Raw genomic sequence first — 15,585 nt, 5'->3', positions numbered from 1 at the left:
AATTATACTTAATTATTCAGATCGTGTTAATTTGCATACATTTAAAAGGAAGCTGCGGCAAATTGTCGTCGATTACACTTTGCTGCAAAATGTCTCGTAAAGAATTCAATTGATTTGCTATTTCGTAGCGAGAGCACTTCATCTAATACACACTGCAGTTGCACATTGCCCAATTTAATTTTCGACTTTGTTGGGCTTAAAGCACTCGTCCTGCGTCCTTCGTGCTTCCTATCGCTGCCAGACCAAAAGTACTCACCTGAGCAAATACGCCGAGCATTCGGGAATGTCTGGGTGCCACACCCACCGCACCAGCCGCCCCTTCCACGTGCAGCGAGCAGATCCTAAAATGTAACTTTAAACTGCCCGAGGAGAGGCAACAACATCAAACACTTTGCTCCCGGCTTCAGCTCGAAAACTGCATGCGTGTGTTTACTCTGCCTTAATGAAGTTGTGTGACGGCCGGGTGGAGAAATGGGGGAAAGTGGGTGGAAAATGGGTGGAAAGTGGGGGAAATGGGGGTGGTGTCTACGCATGCAGACAGCTTAGCGTCATCAGCGCCCTCGTTGGCAGAGGTAAATGGCAACCGTAACGTTAATACCGCTGCACATGGAGCGCAAACGAAATGAAATTGCAGGCGGCCAGACAGAGACGTCGCTATATGCCGCCGCCCCTCTCTCTCGCACTTGGGCGCATCAGACATCAATGTCAGCGCGTGTCTTCTATGCAATTAGTGCTTTTGTTGATTACGCTGCGAATGTGTGTTGGGGATTTTCGCCCGTTTTTGCAGCCGCCGCCTACAGGGTAGCAGAGGTAGCTTGGTTCCATTCCAGCCCGGGTAGTGCAGCTGCACCTTTTAGATAATATTTTGAGTTAAAACTGCCTAATTTTTGTAGTGGGTATCTAATAGTTGCAACGTTCGGCCCTGGCTTTTCGGCTTTCGGGAATGCTTAATGAAAGAGAATTCGAAAATGCTGAGTGAAGACCCTGGCGAAAGTGTAATGAGGATTCATAAGGCTTGTGACTTAGCGTGCAGAGCTGAATGGCTCAAAATATGTATCTTTGGACCCGTTTCCAATATGTAGCTCGTTCGAATTATCAGAGCCCAACCCTTTGCAGCACCCTCATCACAATGATCTATGCGGCCAATCAGAAACACAGCCGAAGGAAGCAGCAACATTTAAACAAATTGTTTGGGGAGAAAGCATATTTATAAATATTAAAAAATAAGGGAAAATCAAAAGCGGTGGCTGGGATTGGGGCGGCTAAGGGCGGCACAAAAAATGGGAAAACATTAAACAGATTTGAGCAAATTTGTTTTGGTGCGGGTGCCATCAATAACTTTGGCAGCATATTTGACTTGCAGCCCAGTTGTTGGTTCGCCAAAGGGCTTGGCTGCCAAAAAGGGTTGAGCTTCAAACTCCGGCAGACTTCTGCTAATGTTTGTCCTCCTCCAACTCCAGTTTCATGCAAATGTGCTCCACTTCGCTGCTGTTTTTCCGGCGAATCCCCGTTTGGCCCTCAAATTGCCCGAAAAAGTATGCAACACTTGACAGTTTCTGGCAGCGACGTGGCCTGTGCTAATTTCGTGTTTCCCGCTCCCCAGCTCCCCTTCATGTATTTTTCAAATCGATAAGCAACAGAGTGGAGCACCTACTTTGCCACGTTGCCAGCTTGCCACCTTGCCACCTTGCCACCTTGCCCCTTGGCCTGCTTCCTTTGTTTCGCAAAGTGTATATTTTCGCATGAAAAGCACGAAGTGGATGTCAAAAAAACATTTCCATTCCCCAGCGAATTTTTGTTTTGGCCCGGCCGAAGTTCGTTGGCAACGCCATCGCTCGACCACTCGCAGGTATTACCACAAGGGGCGTAGGTGTGTGGGCGTGGTCCACGTTCCCCAATTGCGGCATGAGCAATTTCCAAAGTTGTCAATGAAAAGTAAGTTCGAAGGAGTCAGTCCCGACAGCGAGATACCGAGTGATCGAACAGCATGGGTATATTGCATTTAACAACGCGGTGAACAACAAAAAGATCTACAAATCGTCGATTTAAGGCTGAACCTACTCTTAATTTGGCGGACTTAATGGCTTTTGGGGCATTAAGAGTTTCAGACCCTAGTCGTCCTTGGCATAACTAAGTGAAATAAATAATTATTAATAGTAAGACTGCTGATAAGGTTCCAGTACCGTTTGGTCCAGAGACGCGCTATCTTGTCATGTTCCACTCGGTTGTTCAGATATTCGACGGCAATACTGTTCACCAGCGGATCCCTGGGATTGCAGTCGGTGAGTAGGGAGCAAATGGATAGCAGAATCTTCGAGATGGTCAGTGCCGGCGACCAGTTCTCCTTCAGGATGTCCAGGCAGATGAAGCCCAGGCGATCGATGTTGCAGTGATAGATGGGCGTGCGGAACACGACACTCGGCGGCACAAAAGGATACTCAACCGGAAAGAGTATGTCCAGCTTGAATATGCCGCCCTCGTAGACGGAGTCCGTTGGTCCGATGATCGTCGAGGTCCACTCGTACAGGTTGTCCTCCTTCGGCCCGGCGCTGCAGTGCGGCGGCGGATCCCGCGACATCTCCTCCAGCTCCCTCTGGATCCTCTTGACCGCACTGCTGTTGAATTTCCGGGTGCAGCAAGGTGTGTCATCCTCTACAGAAGCTGGCATTTCCATATCTTGGGTTGGCGCCAGCTCTCAAAAGTTTGTACTTTCAAGTGACGAATTTTTGTATGTATGGATGGTCGACGGATGGATTTGACAGCTGTCCTAATGGGAAGTGTCACTCCTGGAACACTTGATCAGAGAAATAACAAATAAGACACTGTAGCGCACCAATATACCCGTGCTATCTCAGTACCCTGTAAGAAAGTCAGTGGCTTTTTTATACTTCCTGAATACCGAAGCAGGTTGACTAGAGGCAAAATATTTGCTGTTCCCTGCCCCACTTGTCACTTTCAGTGAGGTGGGCCACAGAAACGACAAAGGATTGACATACTTCAAGTGCCGAATCTCGAATATGACGAAACCACATTTCGTATTCATGAGCTCGCAATCTTCGGGATTCAATTTGTGCGGCAATTTAGTTTGTTGCGTTTTTTCTTCTTTCTTTATTTGATTGATTCGTGGCTGAAGAGTAGAAAGCTTAAAGAAATAGCTCTAAAAATACCATCAAATTAATGATTAAAATATTTCATACAAGGGGTATTACGTTGAGTAGCTACTGCAAAGGTTTTAGCCATGTTAACTATTCATCCGCCGCGACTGAAATTACAGCGTTTCTCCAGTCGGCCGAACTTAGTTGCATTTGTGGAAAACTTGGTTTTAAAGTTTCTAGCGATTTAAAATGTAAATAGCCGGCAATTAGCTGGGAAACGGCGGCATATGCAGGCTGAAAATTGTACACACAGTGCCTCACAGAAGGACGCGCCACCATTTTGCCGTCTGTCACCTGGCATCAATGCCCCAGATGCCGCTGGCGCTGTTTCCCTTCCTGTTCCGCGCTTTTCCTGCACCCCGCTTTTCCTCCAGCCCCTCCCGAGAAAACCAACAATGCAGGCGGCCAAGTGGGAGAGCCCAGTGGTGGGCGGTGGGCGGTGGGCTGTGGGCGTGGACCCTGTGTGCCATTGTGCCTTTGTTGGCCACTTTTTTTCGCCCCCACTGTGCACGAGTGCGTGTGCACGGGGCATTGTTGAAAGTGATGCCCGACTCCGACTTGTTGCCACATCATCGTCATCGCCATCGTCATCATCATCATCATCATCATCAGCAGTCCAGCAGTCGGCTCGTAATGAGCTTGGCACTTTATTTTATTTATTTGTCCGCGCTTTGTTTCAGACGACAAACAGCGACAGCCGTGGAAAATGCCTTGCTGCATTTTAAATTCAAATTAAATAATGATTTAAGTGCCCCAAGAGGCTTTGTCAGCACACAAGTGCAGCGGGTGGGGTTCCGATCCCCCATGGAGTGGGTCAGGTGCAGCAACTTCCTCAGGTGTGCTGCAGTCAGATAAGCCCCTTTTCCCGGGCATGGTTTCCATGCAACCTAAAGAGCTAAAGAGCTGGGAAATGATGCTCTTTTTGAAGCTTTTCAACCGAATTGGTAGTGCAGCTTTAAATGCATTTGCAGTCATTATTTAAGGGCGCTGCTTCCATTAAACATCTATTTTTTATACCACTGAAACCACTGGCATATTTCGTTGTCTAAACAAATTGCAGTCCCTTTTGATAGCCCGCCCCTTTTGTTTTGGCTTGACCCAGTTTTCAGTCCTTGAGCTGCAATGGGGTTTATTCGGCTGCAGAATACGCAACTGTCAGGACTCGGGGCAAGGACCTCTGGGGCATGCAAACTGCTGTGGAAATACCACTCAATCGGGGGAATATACATTTAGATGGGGCTATGCAGAGAGAGCGACAGAGAGAGCGAGATGTACGGCAGAGGGAGACAGGCAGATGGAAAGTTGGACAGTCGGTGGCAAAAGGCAGAAATCAAATTACATTTTCAATATGCGATGCGTACTAAATGTCTGCTGGTGTCAGTTTTGGCTTTCAATGTGCAACATGCAACATGCAACTTGATGCTTGCAGGCTGCACACATAGATGCGATTGTGTGGGTAGAGTGTGTGCCTGCGAGTGTGTGTGTCTGTTCCTGACTGCCACATTTTGATTTGGCGCCACACAAATGGATTTCTTGGCTGTCCATTCAAAACATTTCTATGCGAAGCCACCGCAACTAGAGATGCGAGTGCAAAGCTACTTTGTAATGTATGCCACTTTACTGCTGGGCAAAAGTAAATCAACATAAAGGGAACTAATTGTTAAAGAAGCTGCCTAACAGCATGAGTTTGGTTATTACTATAATTAAGCCTTTATTAATTCATTGAACGAACGAACGAGCAATCACCTCGGAGCTGTGTGCCTTGAAACTGCAGGCTGAATCGCCATAATTTACGACCTAATGCCGACTGATTTGGCCATCTCTAAGTTTGCATTTCGTGTGCGTTGCCCTGTCACTTAATGGAATTTATCACATTTTAACTGTGTGACAGGAGCCAGGCTGCCGGTTGCAGGCTCGCACATTTGGCAGGACCAAGCCCGCAGGATGTGCAGGATGTGCAGGATCCAGGTCCTGCTCATCTGCATCAGTCATTGGCATGCAGGGGAGGCGGTGGGCAAAGTGTCACAGTTATTGATTCGGGCCATAAATAATGCATGGCCAACAAGTGTGCCGGCTTGTTTATTTATTACATGATTTATTCACGCAAACAACGCTCCAATTAAGAGCGTTTTTAAGCGATTAAGTGCAATGTCAAATCCTGTAAACTGGCCACAAAACTTTGCCCCAACTTAACGACTCCAGACAGCGATTATTAAATTAAAACGTGCACGGAAAACTTTTAAATCCCGACGAACGATGGAAAACTTGCAACTCTCTCGCATTTTCTTCCCTATAATTTAATTTCTCTATCTTTTTTCGCCTTCCCAGCTGCAACGCGTAATTTATTATGCGGTGCAAAGTCTTGTGCACCAAATTTGTCACATGGGATAAATAATAAGAAGAAAAGTTCTTCCGCAAAAAATCCACGATGATGAGGAGGAGCATTGCCACCAGATTACTCATACGCCCGTTGGCAACTTGGAGGAAAGAAGGGTTTCCTAGTATATAATAGTGGGATCGGGCGAGCGTGAAATTAGAGCTAAGCTCGGCGAGATGGGGCTTGGGAATGGCCATTTATCATAGGTTTACCATCGGCGATGACGCTGGATTTTCCAGAAATATTTGTGTCAACAAAAGTCTAGCTAAGTATATAAAGAAGTGACCTGACAACGACACTTTTTAGAGTAAAGTTCACACACGTTTTCTGCTGGTTTGCTTTTAATAAGCTATCACAATACATTTGTCCTGAAACGTTTATTTATATGACAACAATCGACTAGCATTTCCCACTAAATCCAATTATTCTAGGCGGATTTTGCCTCCATAAATGGCGTTTTAATGGAGTAACAAGCAAATCGCAGCCAGATCTCTGAGCTTTTTATCGGCGAGACAATTGTCTTGGAACCGCCACTAAATATGTCAGAATAAAGGCAAATTTATACACAAACTGATAAACAGAAATACCAACAAAAGGAGAGCCGGAAAGGAAAAAGGAAATTCATTGAAGGAAAGCCGAAAGAAAAAGCCCAAGGAGGGCACGGCTTTTTTGGCTGGAGGGGTGCAAAGGCAAAGCTGCAACAATTCCTATCTTGACACTGTCATCTATCCGACTGAAGCTGGGAAACTGGGGAAATTGGCCCAACACCGGGTATTTTCCCCCGCTCGCCCCGTGGAAAACCGTCTTCATCTCCGCTGCCATCTTGGGCCGTTTGTTGTTGCCTTGGCACGCCTATCACTCGAATTGAATCAAATTACCTTGTAATCTTAACCTTAAGGTTATTTGCCATTGCCCACAAAAAGCGCTTTGTGCTCGACTGCGTTTAGTTACTATTTGAGTGGAAACTGGAAACTGGAGGCGGAAGTGGAAAGCACGGCACTCCCCACCCCGGGGCTTTTCTTTTACCAGCGCGCCGGGAAAGTTGCACCTTTCACACTTGCCCGAGTTTATATAAATGGAAATCCAACATTACGTCCTATCATGATTGCAAAGTTGAAGTGAGCTTGTGCCGAGTGCAAAGCTGCTTGAGATTACTGGTTTCTTGTTGTTTCAGAGCTCGGGGATTTGGAAACTGTAGCCAGTCAATCAAGGCGTTCGAGGCAAATCAGATAGAGTATATCATTGCACTCGGCTGATCCCCCAAGGGAGGCTCCCTCTGACTCCCAAGCAAGCAATAATAGGAAACCATTAAGTTATGGAATGCTCGTCACTAGCTAAATGGGTTTATTACGCACAGAAGATAGTTTTTAACCTAAAACTCCACCAAGGATCAAATCTGCATCCGTTGCTCGTGTGCTTTTCGTTCGTTACTCACTGACACCATAGACTCTATTGACCCTATTGACTCCCAAGCAAGCAATAATAGAAAACCATTAAATTATGGAATGCTCGTCACTAGCTAAATGGGTTTATTACGCACAGAAGATAGTATTTAACCTAAAACTCCACCAAGGATCAAATCTGCATCCGTTGCTCGTGTGCTTTTCGTTCGTTACTCACTGACACCATAGAGTGTCTTCATCAGCTCGGACACGTACTCATCCCACCTGGACTGGAACACATTTCCCGCCACTGGAGGGCCCATCTCGTATTTCTGGGCGAACTTCATCACGTCGAAATTGCTGTGACCATCGGCGTTGCTCAGCTCCATTTTCTTCTCGTCGAAGTCCAGTTTGTCGGACTGCTGATACACCAGAATAAGATAGCGCTGAATGCCACTATCCTTTGGAGGCAGTGGGCCGAAGTACTCCGATATCGGCTGGCCCTTCATTACGTCCAATCCGGGTACATTGACCACCAGCCAGTGGAGCCAGGAGCGGTACATGGGATTCTCCCGGTTCGGCGCATCGGGACAAATCATGAGCACGGTGTAGAAGGACTCGGGATCCGCATTCCAGTCGAGTCGCGGCTGGAACTTCAGCTCCGTGGGAGTATAGGTCTTGCCCTCCTCGATATCAAAGGTGTTGTCGTACTTGACCTAGTGATCAAATGGCAGAGGTCAAGTCGCAGAGACAGCACAGTTTGAACTTACCCTAAGCAACTGCCTCGGGGGCTCGTCCAGAATGTCGGGGATCACCGCCATTTCCTTCATGATCCTCCGGACATCCTCGTCGTTGTCCTGACTGCGAACGAGGCAAATGGAAGCCAGGAATAACAAATGCAATGCAAGCAATTTCATGGTAAGGCTGTAAAACTGAAAAGCCTGCTCTACACCGCACTTATATAGTCGATATATCAATAGCAAATATTATTACAATAATTGAGCGGTAATTATGGCAATTTGCTATGGAGCTCCAAAACGTTTGAACAACAGCTGGGCAAATATTTACAATTTATTTCTGTTGATTGGCTTAACTAAAATTGGCGCAGTGCAATTGAAATTCATTCATTCCACTAACCAGCGGAAATTATAGACACGCAGTGTACAAAATTCTTTGCACTGCATATGAGAGAAGTTTCATGCCGCATATGAGTTTCTTGAAAATAAATGTATTTCTGTATATTTGTAGCACTTGTGCAGAAATCTGGCCGTTTCCCTGACTAACATACACAACTTAATGAGTTCATTCATGGCAAAACAATTAGTTCAAACTTAATCTTAATGACTTTTAGCCTTGCACACATGACTTCATTCTGCGAAATCCAAGGCAATGCTGGGAATTATAAATTATTTCATTATGGCTGCCAAAGGATTACATAAGCTGATGCATTTACATGCCAATTATAAAATATTCCAGCTGCCTTACATGATTTCCCCATGTCGAGCACAAAAAATGCCGGCTAGGAAAAAGCAAACACAATTCGGTTGGCAACATGTGCGTCTAATGTGCGCACATTAGCAACACAAATGCAGGACGAAGGACGAGGGACGATGTGGGAGCCTTGGAGCCAGAAACAGTAGATGGATCCAGAGCACGGAGACCAGGATGCGGAGGAGCACAGCCTGGACTAGAGCCTGAACCAGAGCCACTCAAGCAGACGAACGCACTTAATTTATGCAATTTGGTTAACAACGTTAAAATAGTAGACGAGGCCAAGAGGAGCCCAAGGATGGCAGACATAAATCAAAATGGAAACAATAACCCGCCAGCGCAGAGTTGGTTAGCTGCACGGCAAGAAAACTCTGGCAAAATGCCAATTAAATGACACCCTGCAAGTGATCAATGAAAAGGACATTTCACAAACAAAACACAATTTTCCCAAATTAACACAAATTCAATATATGACAAGGAACATGACATTCTGAAAACATGAATCGACGGGATGCTGTCATGTTTTTCTCGCAGTGCACGCACACATGTGCAGATTGGGGAACTGTAGCGAAAGGAGTAATAAGGATAATGAAGCGGCAGCGTTTGCGGCATGCAACCATGAGGCACTTGCCATGTAAACGATGATGAGCACGATAATGATGGCATTTCAATGAGCTCACACACACTGAGTGCGCCGAACACGAATTTCCCTCGCTTTCCCTCGCTTTCCCGTCGCCGTCATCATCGCCATTTCCACCGTCGCCGGCGCTTTTCCTGGACCAATATTTGCTCAAATATTGGCTCATTATTTGACATTATTATAGATTAATTAGCTTATTAATTATTTCAACGACGCCGTGCGATGGCAACTCCACTGATGTTTCTGACATGTCGCAGAGATTTGGGCAAAAAGTTATTTATATTCAGGCAATTAGTTGGGAAAAGAGAAAGTTGCATCTATTGGCTTGGCTTTATTTCAGCTTTAATGACGGGCATAATTGGGGTTTTAACACGATGTTTTCAATGTATACGCTGTTTTATGTGATAACTGACTAAATTAAACTTGGCATTAGCACAGCTCAAATTATAAGTCGATGAGTAGAAAATAATTAACTGCCTAATTAATAGGCACTCCCCTCATGCAATTCTTGTAATAGCTTGTATTATTTGGCAATTATTTTCTCATTATATCTTTATTATTCAATTTCATTTAAATACACATTTCAATTGCGCTTGAAATGCTTTTATGTCAATTTAAAATTTCCAGCATTTTGCGCTATTAAAAATTGCCAATCATGCGAGTTCAACTTGGGTATCAGCTTGGGTATCGAACCTTGAGTGAGGTCAATGGCACCCAGCCGACTTTCCCCAATATCCCGGGGGTTTTATGGGGATTCCCCCGAATACTACTTAATTTGCTGGCTGCTGCGTTATCTAGTTACTTTTACAAGTTTCCCCAGCCAGAGTTGGCAGTTTTCCGCCCAGGAAACTTTTCCGGAGCTGCGATCTCCAGTTGCTGCACTAATTTGCGTGACCTCCTGTGGGTGGGTGGCTGGTTGGCTGGTTGGCTGACATGGTGGGCGGCTAACCAGGTAACCAACTAACCAGACAACAGCAGCCGAACCAACTGAGCAGGCAGAGGCAAAAGCTTTTGAATGGCATTTCATTTGCGACGCCTTTCAGCGCTAATGCCATGGAAAATGCATAAATTGTGGCAAGCAAGTGCTGCAAGTGCTGCAAGTTCAGCACTTCAGCAGCCAGAACAATGCCAATTTGCAGGGGGGCGGTCATGGAGCTGGGCTAAGATATCAGCTCGTTTAATTTTCCAGCTTATCAGTGCAAGGGCTTCTGTCTGCGAAATGCTTTCAAAGAGTTGGAAACAGAGGAGCACAAATATCCAGAGGGTGGCACTCAGTTTTGGGTGCTACTTCTATGGCTTTGAAATGTTCACAGTTTCACTTCAGCTGAATTACTTACTCCTCTAAAGGCGAAGTACTAAGAATTTCATGAAAATCTGCAGCTCTTTCTGTAACAAATTTGTGTAGCTTTAGATTGAGACTAAATAAGCTGAAATCAGTGAAATAATAAAGAGTGCCATCCATGAAACCAATAAAAGAATTGCAAGCGGGTCTCAGTTCAACTGGAAACTTGAGTAGGCCAACCCAAGAAGCGGCCAATCAAAGGAGCACTTCTCGTGGAGGAATTGGGGACTTTAAAGTGGGGCGGAAAACCCTTTGGAGCGTTGGGCGATTTGCATACATAAATAAATCAAGATGATCAAAAACATATTCATAGTGCAGCCACACAGCGCAGACAGACACTTGTAACAAACCGATTTTCCACTTGACATAAGCTCAAGTGGCCCGCGCCCCTCGACAGGGGGAAATTCAATCTGTTCTTTCCATTTAAACAATTTTCAAAAAACTTGTTTATAACTCAATTTTCGCAGGCACACGCACACACACACGAGAGCAGAAAGTAAAACGAAATAACACTTAAATAAATAAACACAAAAAGTGCTTATCCAATGCCAAAGTTGGAAAATGAACAATTCCATTCTGCGATTGTGAATATGTTTGATTGTGAATGGAAATGTTCGTTGGATGGAGGGGGGCGTTGAAAATGGGAACTGGGAAATGGGAAATCCTCTTGTCTGAGTTTTGGTTCACACGCATGTAATACACAATGGCTGTAGCCATTGTTGTTGCAGCTCTTAACATGGCACGCGAAGAATCCTCGAAAAAGCGAAATGGATATACATATCCTGGCGCTTTGAGTGCCCCGTCTCCCTTCCGCGCGGCGTGTTTGCCAAAGGATACAACACTGAAATTTCCAAATGCCATTTCGTGCATCTATCTGTGTGCACATTTCGGGGGCTGGATGCCACAGGGGCGTGGCAGGCGCATTTTTAAGTGCTGTCCAAACTTTCTGAGCACTGCAAGCTGCTCGGCAAAGCTATTAAAGGCTTAAGTAATTTCTATTGGTTTATGGTTATTTCAGTGAGATGTATTAGCTGATTTCAAAATACTGCGGTTAAAAATGGCAGGCTCTCTAAAATATGCACACAGCCATAAAGCCAGTCATTCGTATTCATATCTGCTATTGACATTTTATGCATGACATTCCCCACTCAACCCGCACATCCTTTCCGCATCCTTATCCCATGTCAAGGGAACGGCGGGCAAAAAGTTGGCCTGAAAATGACGCGAGTTGTCAGCGCGAATTAAAATAATTGATTTATTTTAACGCAAGTTAAGCGAATAAACAAACTGATGGCATGGCTGCTGGTTTGTTTTTGGGCCAAAGGGAAAATCATAAAAAGGACAACCGCACTCCAAGTTGTCAGTCGCAGAGGGAAAAGAAAGTGCGCTCCTCTTTCTGCGCACTTAAAAATAAATGCGAATTTAAAGACAAAGGCCGAGGCGGTGAAAATGTCCTGTTGATGAAATTATTAGCGAAATGGACAAATTACTAAAGGGTTTCAGCCCGAGGCGCCTTCACTTCTTATCTCGGCCGATGCGCAATGTTGTGTAAATTGTCAAAAATTATTAATTGCCTCGTAATTCCTTGACAGAATAGCCGCAGGCTGGCTGCTTCCCATGCTTCCCATGCCCCCAGTTTAATTAGCCAATAAATGCCCCGGCGAATGGGAATTAATGTCGCTTGTTAACCGTTGGCGATTTGTTATCGTTAACAGCGAGTATTTTCTTGTTATTTCGCTGCATATTTCTGGCTTTAGGCTGCTTTCGGGCCCAGTTGCTAGGACCTTCTGGGTTAATCGCTTTGTGGCCTGCTGGCTGGCGAATATTATACCCGCTCTTTTTATTAGACGTCATTAATATTTTTATTGGATCTGGCTGGCAACTTTCGGCTGCGGTTCGTTAATAAACACATAAACGCGAGTTATGCGGCTCGCTGGAACGGGAAAGGCCTCTTACCAAATTCCCAGAATTATGAGCAGTTAACGTTTTCAAAACTTGGAGTGGCAGCTTTTGAATTTAAGCTTAAAGCCACATCCAGCGCCATGAAAGCAGGCGAAAGCAATTCCCTTGGCAAATTTTAAATGTGATTTTTATTTAACTGCATTATTCGGAGATTTCAAAGTTCCCAGGTTATTGCAAGGCAGCCAATTCGAAATGGCCTGACAACCATATACCAGAAACCACTCCAAAAGTTTAGGGCTCACTCGGCTCCATTGTCATACATTTATCCAGACATTTCATTTGGCCCATAAGCCTCGCCAATTGCCTTAGTTTTTATCTCGGCTTTGGCCACAAATTGCATTCAAATGCAAACCGCAGGAGTCGCATTAGGATGCAAGGAGTCGTAACCCAATGCGGCCATACTTTGTCTTCCAAAACCCCACAAAATCGCTTTTCGCCCAGCCTCACCCCCCGCCCCATCCCACAATCTTGGCCAAATTGGAGCAGCTTCAGTCGGTGAGAGGGACAGAGGGGCAGCAGTGGGAGCGCCATTTCTGTTTTATTGCGGTTTATGAATCGGTTCATAAATAAGCATATGTGTGTGTGCAAATGCACTTACCATGCGTCTGTGTGCGTAGACAGTGCGTTTCACAGCCATATGGACCGCAAACTTCAGGCAGCTTAAAGTCTGAACAGAAATATATGGATTATATCGCTGGGAAATTAATTCACTTGTACTTATAGTTTTAGTTGGTGGCAATATTTGGTGGGCAGTGTCTTCAGCACCGAAACGCTCCTTACTCGGCCAGGTATGTAAGCCCAATTTGCGTCAGAATTGCTGAATTTCTGCGGAGGAAGCTGGAGCTGGGAAACAAGTAGAATTTCACTGCTGACTGAGTTTTTGGTTGGCCCAATTCTTGCAAGCAGCACCTCACATGGGACTCATTTTGCGACGAGGCTTTAAATTTGCCACGGCCCACAGAGGGAAAAGTATTAAAAATTAACCACCAATTTGAGATACTTTGTTATCGAAGTACGCTCCATTTTGATGCCTGGCAGCAGTGCGAAGTTTGCGCCAATAAATAATGAAGAAAAATTTAATAATACTTCTGGCCAGACAAAACTTGGCCATTATCAAACATTACCGAAAGTTTGCCGTCCGAATTTTACAACAAATTTAACATTAATTTGACAATTTACATCGCAGCAGCCAAATGGCCCGAGGACCGAGACGCAAAGTAAATGAATGAGTCCAGTGAAGGAGGGCGGGAAAGTGTAAACCAAATGAATATTCAATTTCGAGTTGATTCGCTGCGAGTTTAAAAGTTTCCAAATTATCCAAAGCAAACACTTTTATACTCGCAATTTCCAGGGGCAATTTTTGATTGATACTTGTGTGCTAGTGGAAACGGAAGTGCGGGAAGTGCAATCCATATAAATTCAACAATAATTAACCCAAAAAATGCCCTTAAATTTCGTGCATCAAGCTCTTCATCAATGCGAGGCACTCAAAATAAATATCACTGCCTGCGAAAACAAGCGAAAAAGCGCCAAATATGTGTGCACTTTCATTGATTGAACGCTGGCGGAGCCGAAAGGGCCTCTATTAGGGGATATTGCCAGAGTTCTATATCAAATTCCACATCTATATTTTACCCAGCTCTCGCATGCACAATTCCCAAAGTGAAAAGTGCGCCGAAAAAATGAAACTGCTCCAAAAAATAGGTAACAGCGACAGACGGCCATAGAGACCATAAATTTTCCACTCTGCCTACGCTCATTTGCACAGCGGATTAAAGGGTCTCGTCGGGGTTTTGCACTCCCCAATTTCCCAGCTCCCCAACTCCCAACTTGTCGATTTCCCAGCTCCCCAACTCACTTTGTCTCGCCCACCATTTATTATGCCTTTGCGTAGGGATTTTCTTGGTTTTCGTGCGCTATTTCTTTATTTTTTGTTCATGGTCCTCGCAGCGGAAAGCTTGCAAAAGTGATTAATGCAAAAGTTGGCACCATGGACTGGGCGCTGGGTGGCTGGCTCGAATCCGAGTCCGAATCCGAATCCGTGTCCTGGCCAAAGGACCAAACGAATTTGCCAGCGCGAATAGAAAACGCCGCACAACTCTGGCATTTTTATTGAATTGCGAGCTCCGGAATGCGTCTGCCTCTACGGCCAGTCCATTTACCTGAAAGGACCCAGGACGAAGGGTTGACAGGGACGCACTGGCGGAGTTTTGACTACAACTGTGCGGATTAAAGCATGAAATACTCTGAAAATCGGCTTTTGGCAGCAAAGAGTACTCGGCACAGGTGGCAGCTTCCACAACAGAATGTTAAAGGTGGCTAAAAGAGGAAATATAAAAGAAAATGTTGGGCGAATCGAGGCGAAAGTAAACGCCCTTTCCGGCAGTAAATGGAAATGTTATCAAGGAGTAATTTCATATTTATTTTTCACCGCCTTCAGTGTCTGAAACTTAAGTCTAATATCTTTAAGTACCCAACTTTAAGTTAAAGGCATTTCCGTGCAAGTTCTATTGAAAAGCTGAACTCCACCGTTCTAAGCCCAAAGCAAACACATTTTCAATAAATACGAAACGAGCTGGAGACAATAAAATGTCAACCAAATCAAGAATCAAGGATTCCGGTCCTGCTGCCTCCCACAAAGAGGAAGGGCCGAGCTCTGATGCCTATCAAGCCATCAAACTGGGAAACGAGTCCTGTCGCCGGGACTTAAACAAAAGTCCAAGGACCGGGCCAAGTGTCACTGACATCGGCTGGGAAAGCGGGGAAATCTAGGTGGAAAAGCACCCTGCGAGGCTTTCCGTGTTCGGGCTGATTTCAGCCTACATTATTGATGGTAATTTTAAAACGTGCCCCACAATATTTTACACATTTGCCGGATTTACAGCTTCGCTCCGTCTAAAAATTCCGAACCACCCCGTGGATGAGTCCCAGCTCCCGTTTTCCAGCTCTCCATTCGATTGACGCTTATCTTAATGGACCAAACATATGGCCATGGCGACCCGTGGAGCTGAGTATCGAACGTGTTGATAATTTAAATAAGCTACTTGCCAGCTCCAGCTCCACTCTGCGCCGCATTGCGCATACGCAGCGTTGGCCCTCCAATCTGCCTGTCGTCGTTGCGATAAGCGACGGTAAATGATTTTTCGATTTCGCATTAATTTTCGCTCGTCAAATCCCAGGGAGATTTGTGTGCCAGGCGTGTGCCTGGCTTCATTAAAAAATCTCTAGCATTCTTG

The 15,585-nt window shown here is 45.2% G+C and overlaps 2 protein-coding genes across 3 annotated transcripts; both read right to left on the bottom strand.

Annotated features, from left to right (window-relative positions):
- Window positions 1-1,970: 1,970 nt before the first annotated feature.
- LOC6543339 (ubiquitin-conjugating enzyme E2-24 kDa) lies at window positions 1,971-2,754 on the bottom strand. The gene is made up of 2 exons (XM_001968239.2): window positions 2,184-2,754; window positions 1,971-2,130 (listed from the first exon to the last, which is right to left on the bottom strand). The coding sequence occupies exons 1-2, from the start codon at window positions 2,672-2,674 to the stop codon at window positions 2,112-2,114; spliced, it is 510 nt and encodes a 169-aa protein (XP_001968275.1). The 5' UTR covers window positions 2,675-2,754; the 3' UTR covers window positions 1,971-2,111.
- A 4,200-nt stretch (window positions 2,755-6,954) lies between these two features.
- Window positions 6,955-7,841, bottom strand: LOC6541462 (putative odorant-binding protein A5). Of its 2 annotated transcripts, XM_026978867.1 has the most exons (3): window positions 7,685-7,841; window positions 7,159-7,630; window positions 6,955-6,973 (listed from the first exon to the last, which is right to left on the bottom strand). In XM_026978867.1, exons 1-3 carry the CDS (start codon window positions 7,829-7,831, stop codon window positions 6,960-6,962), a joined length of 633 nt encoding a protein of 210 aa, XP_026834668.1. In that variant the 5' UTR covers window positions 7,832-7,841; the 3' UTR covers window positions 6,955-6,959. The 2 variants fall into 2 exon arrangements, with proteins under 2 accessions (XP_026834668.1, XP_001968274.1); XM_001968238.3 differs by lacking the exon at window positions 6,955-6,973 and having other exon boundaries at window positions 7,026-7,630.
- Window positions 7,842-15,585: the final 7,744 nt, after the last annotated feature.

This window comes from Drosophila erecta, unplaced genomic scaffold (genome assembly GCF_003286155.1).
Source record: "Drosophila erecta strain 14021-0224.00,06,07 unplaced genomic scaffold, DereRS2 tig00000055-arrow-pilon, whole genome shotgun sequence".
NCBI lineage: Eukaryota > Metazoa > Arthropoda > Insecta > Diptera > Drosophilidae > Drosophila > Drosophila erecta.
Note: the sequence above shows the minus strand (reverse complement) of the source record. Positions and strands in the feature narration are given on the sequence as shown.

Coding starts and splice junctions, on each gene's coding strand:
- LOC6543339 (XM_001968239.2), bottom strand. CDS start 2,674: ATGGAAATGCCAGCTTCTGTAGAGGATGACACACCTTGCTGCACCCGG.
- LOC6541462 (XM_026978867.1), bottom strand. CDS start 7,831: ATGAAATTGCTTGCATTGCATTTGTTATTCCTGGCTTCCATTTGCCTC. Junction 7,631..7,684: donor CCCCGAGGCAGTTGCTTAGG/GTAAGTTCAAAC, acceptor TTTGATCACTAG/GTCAAGTACGACAACACCTT.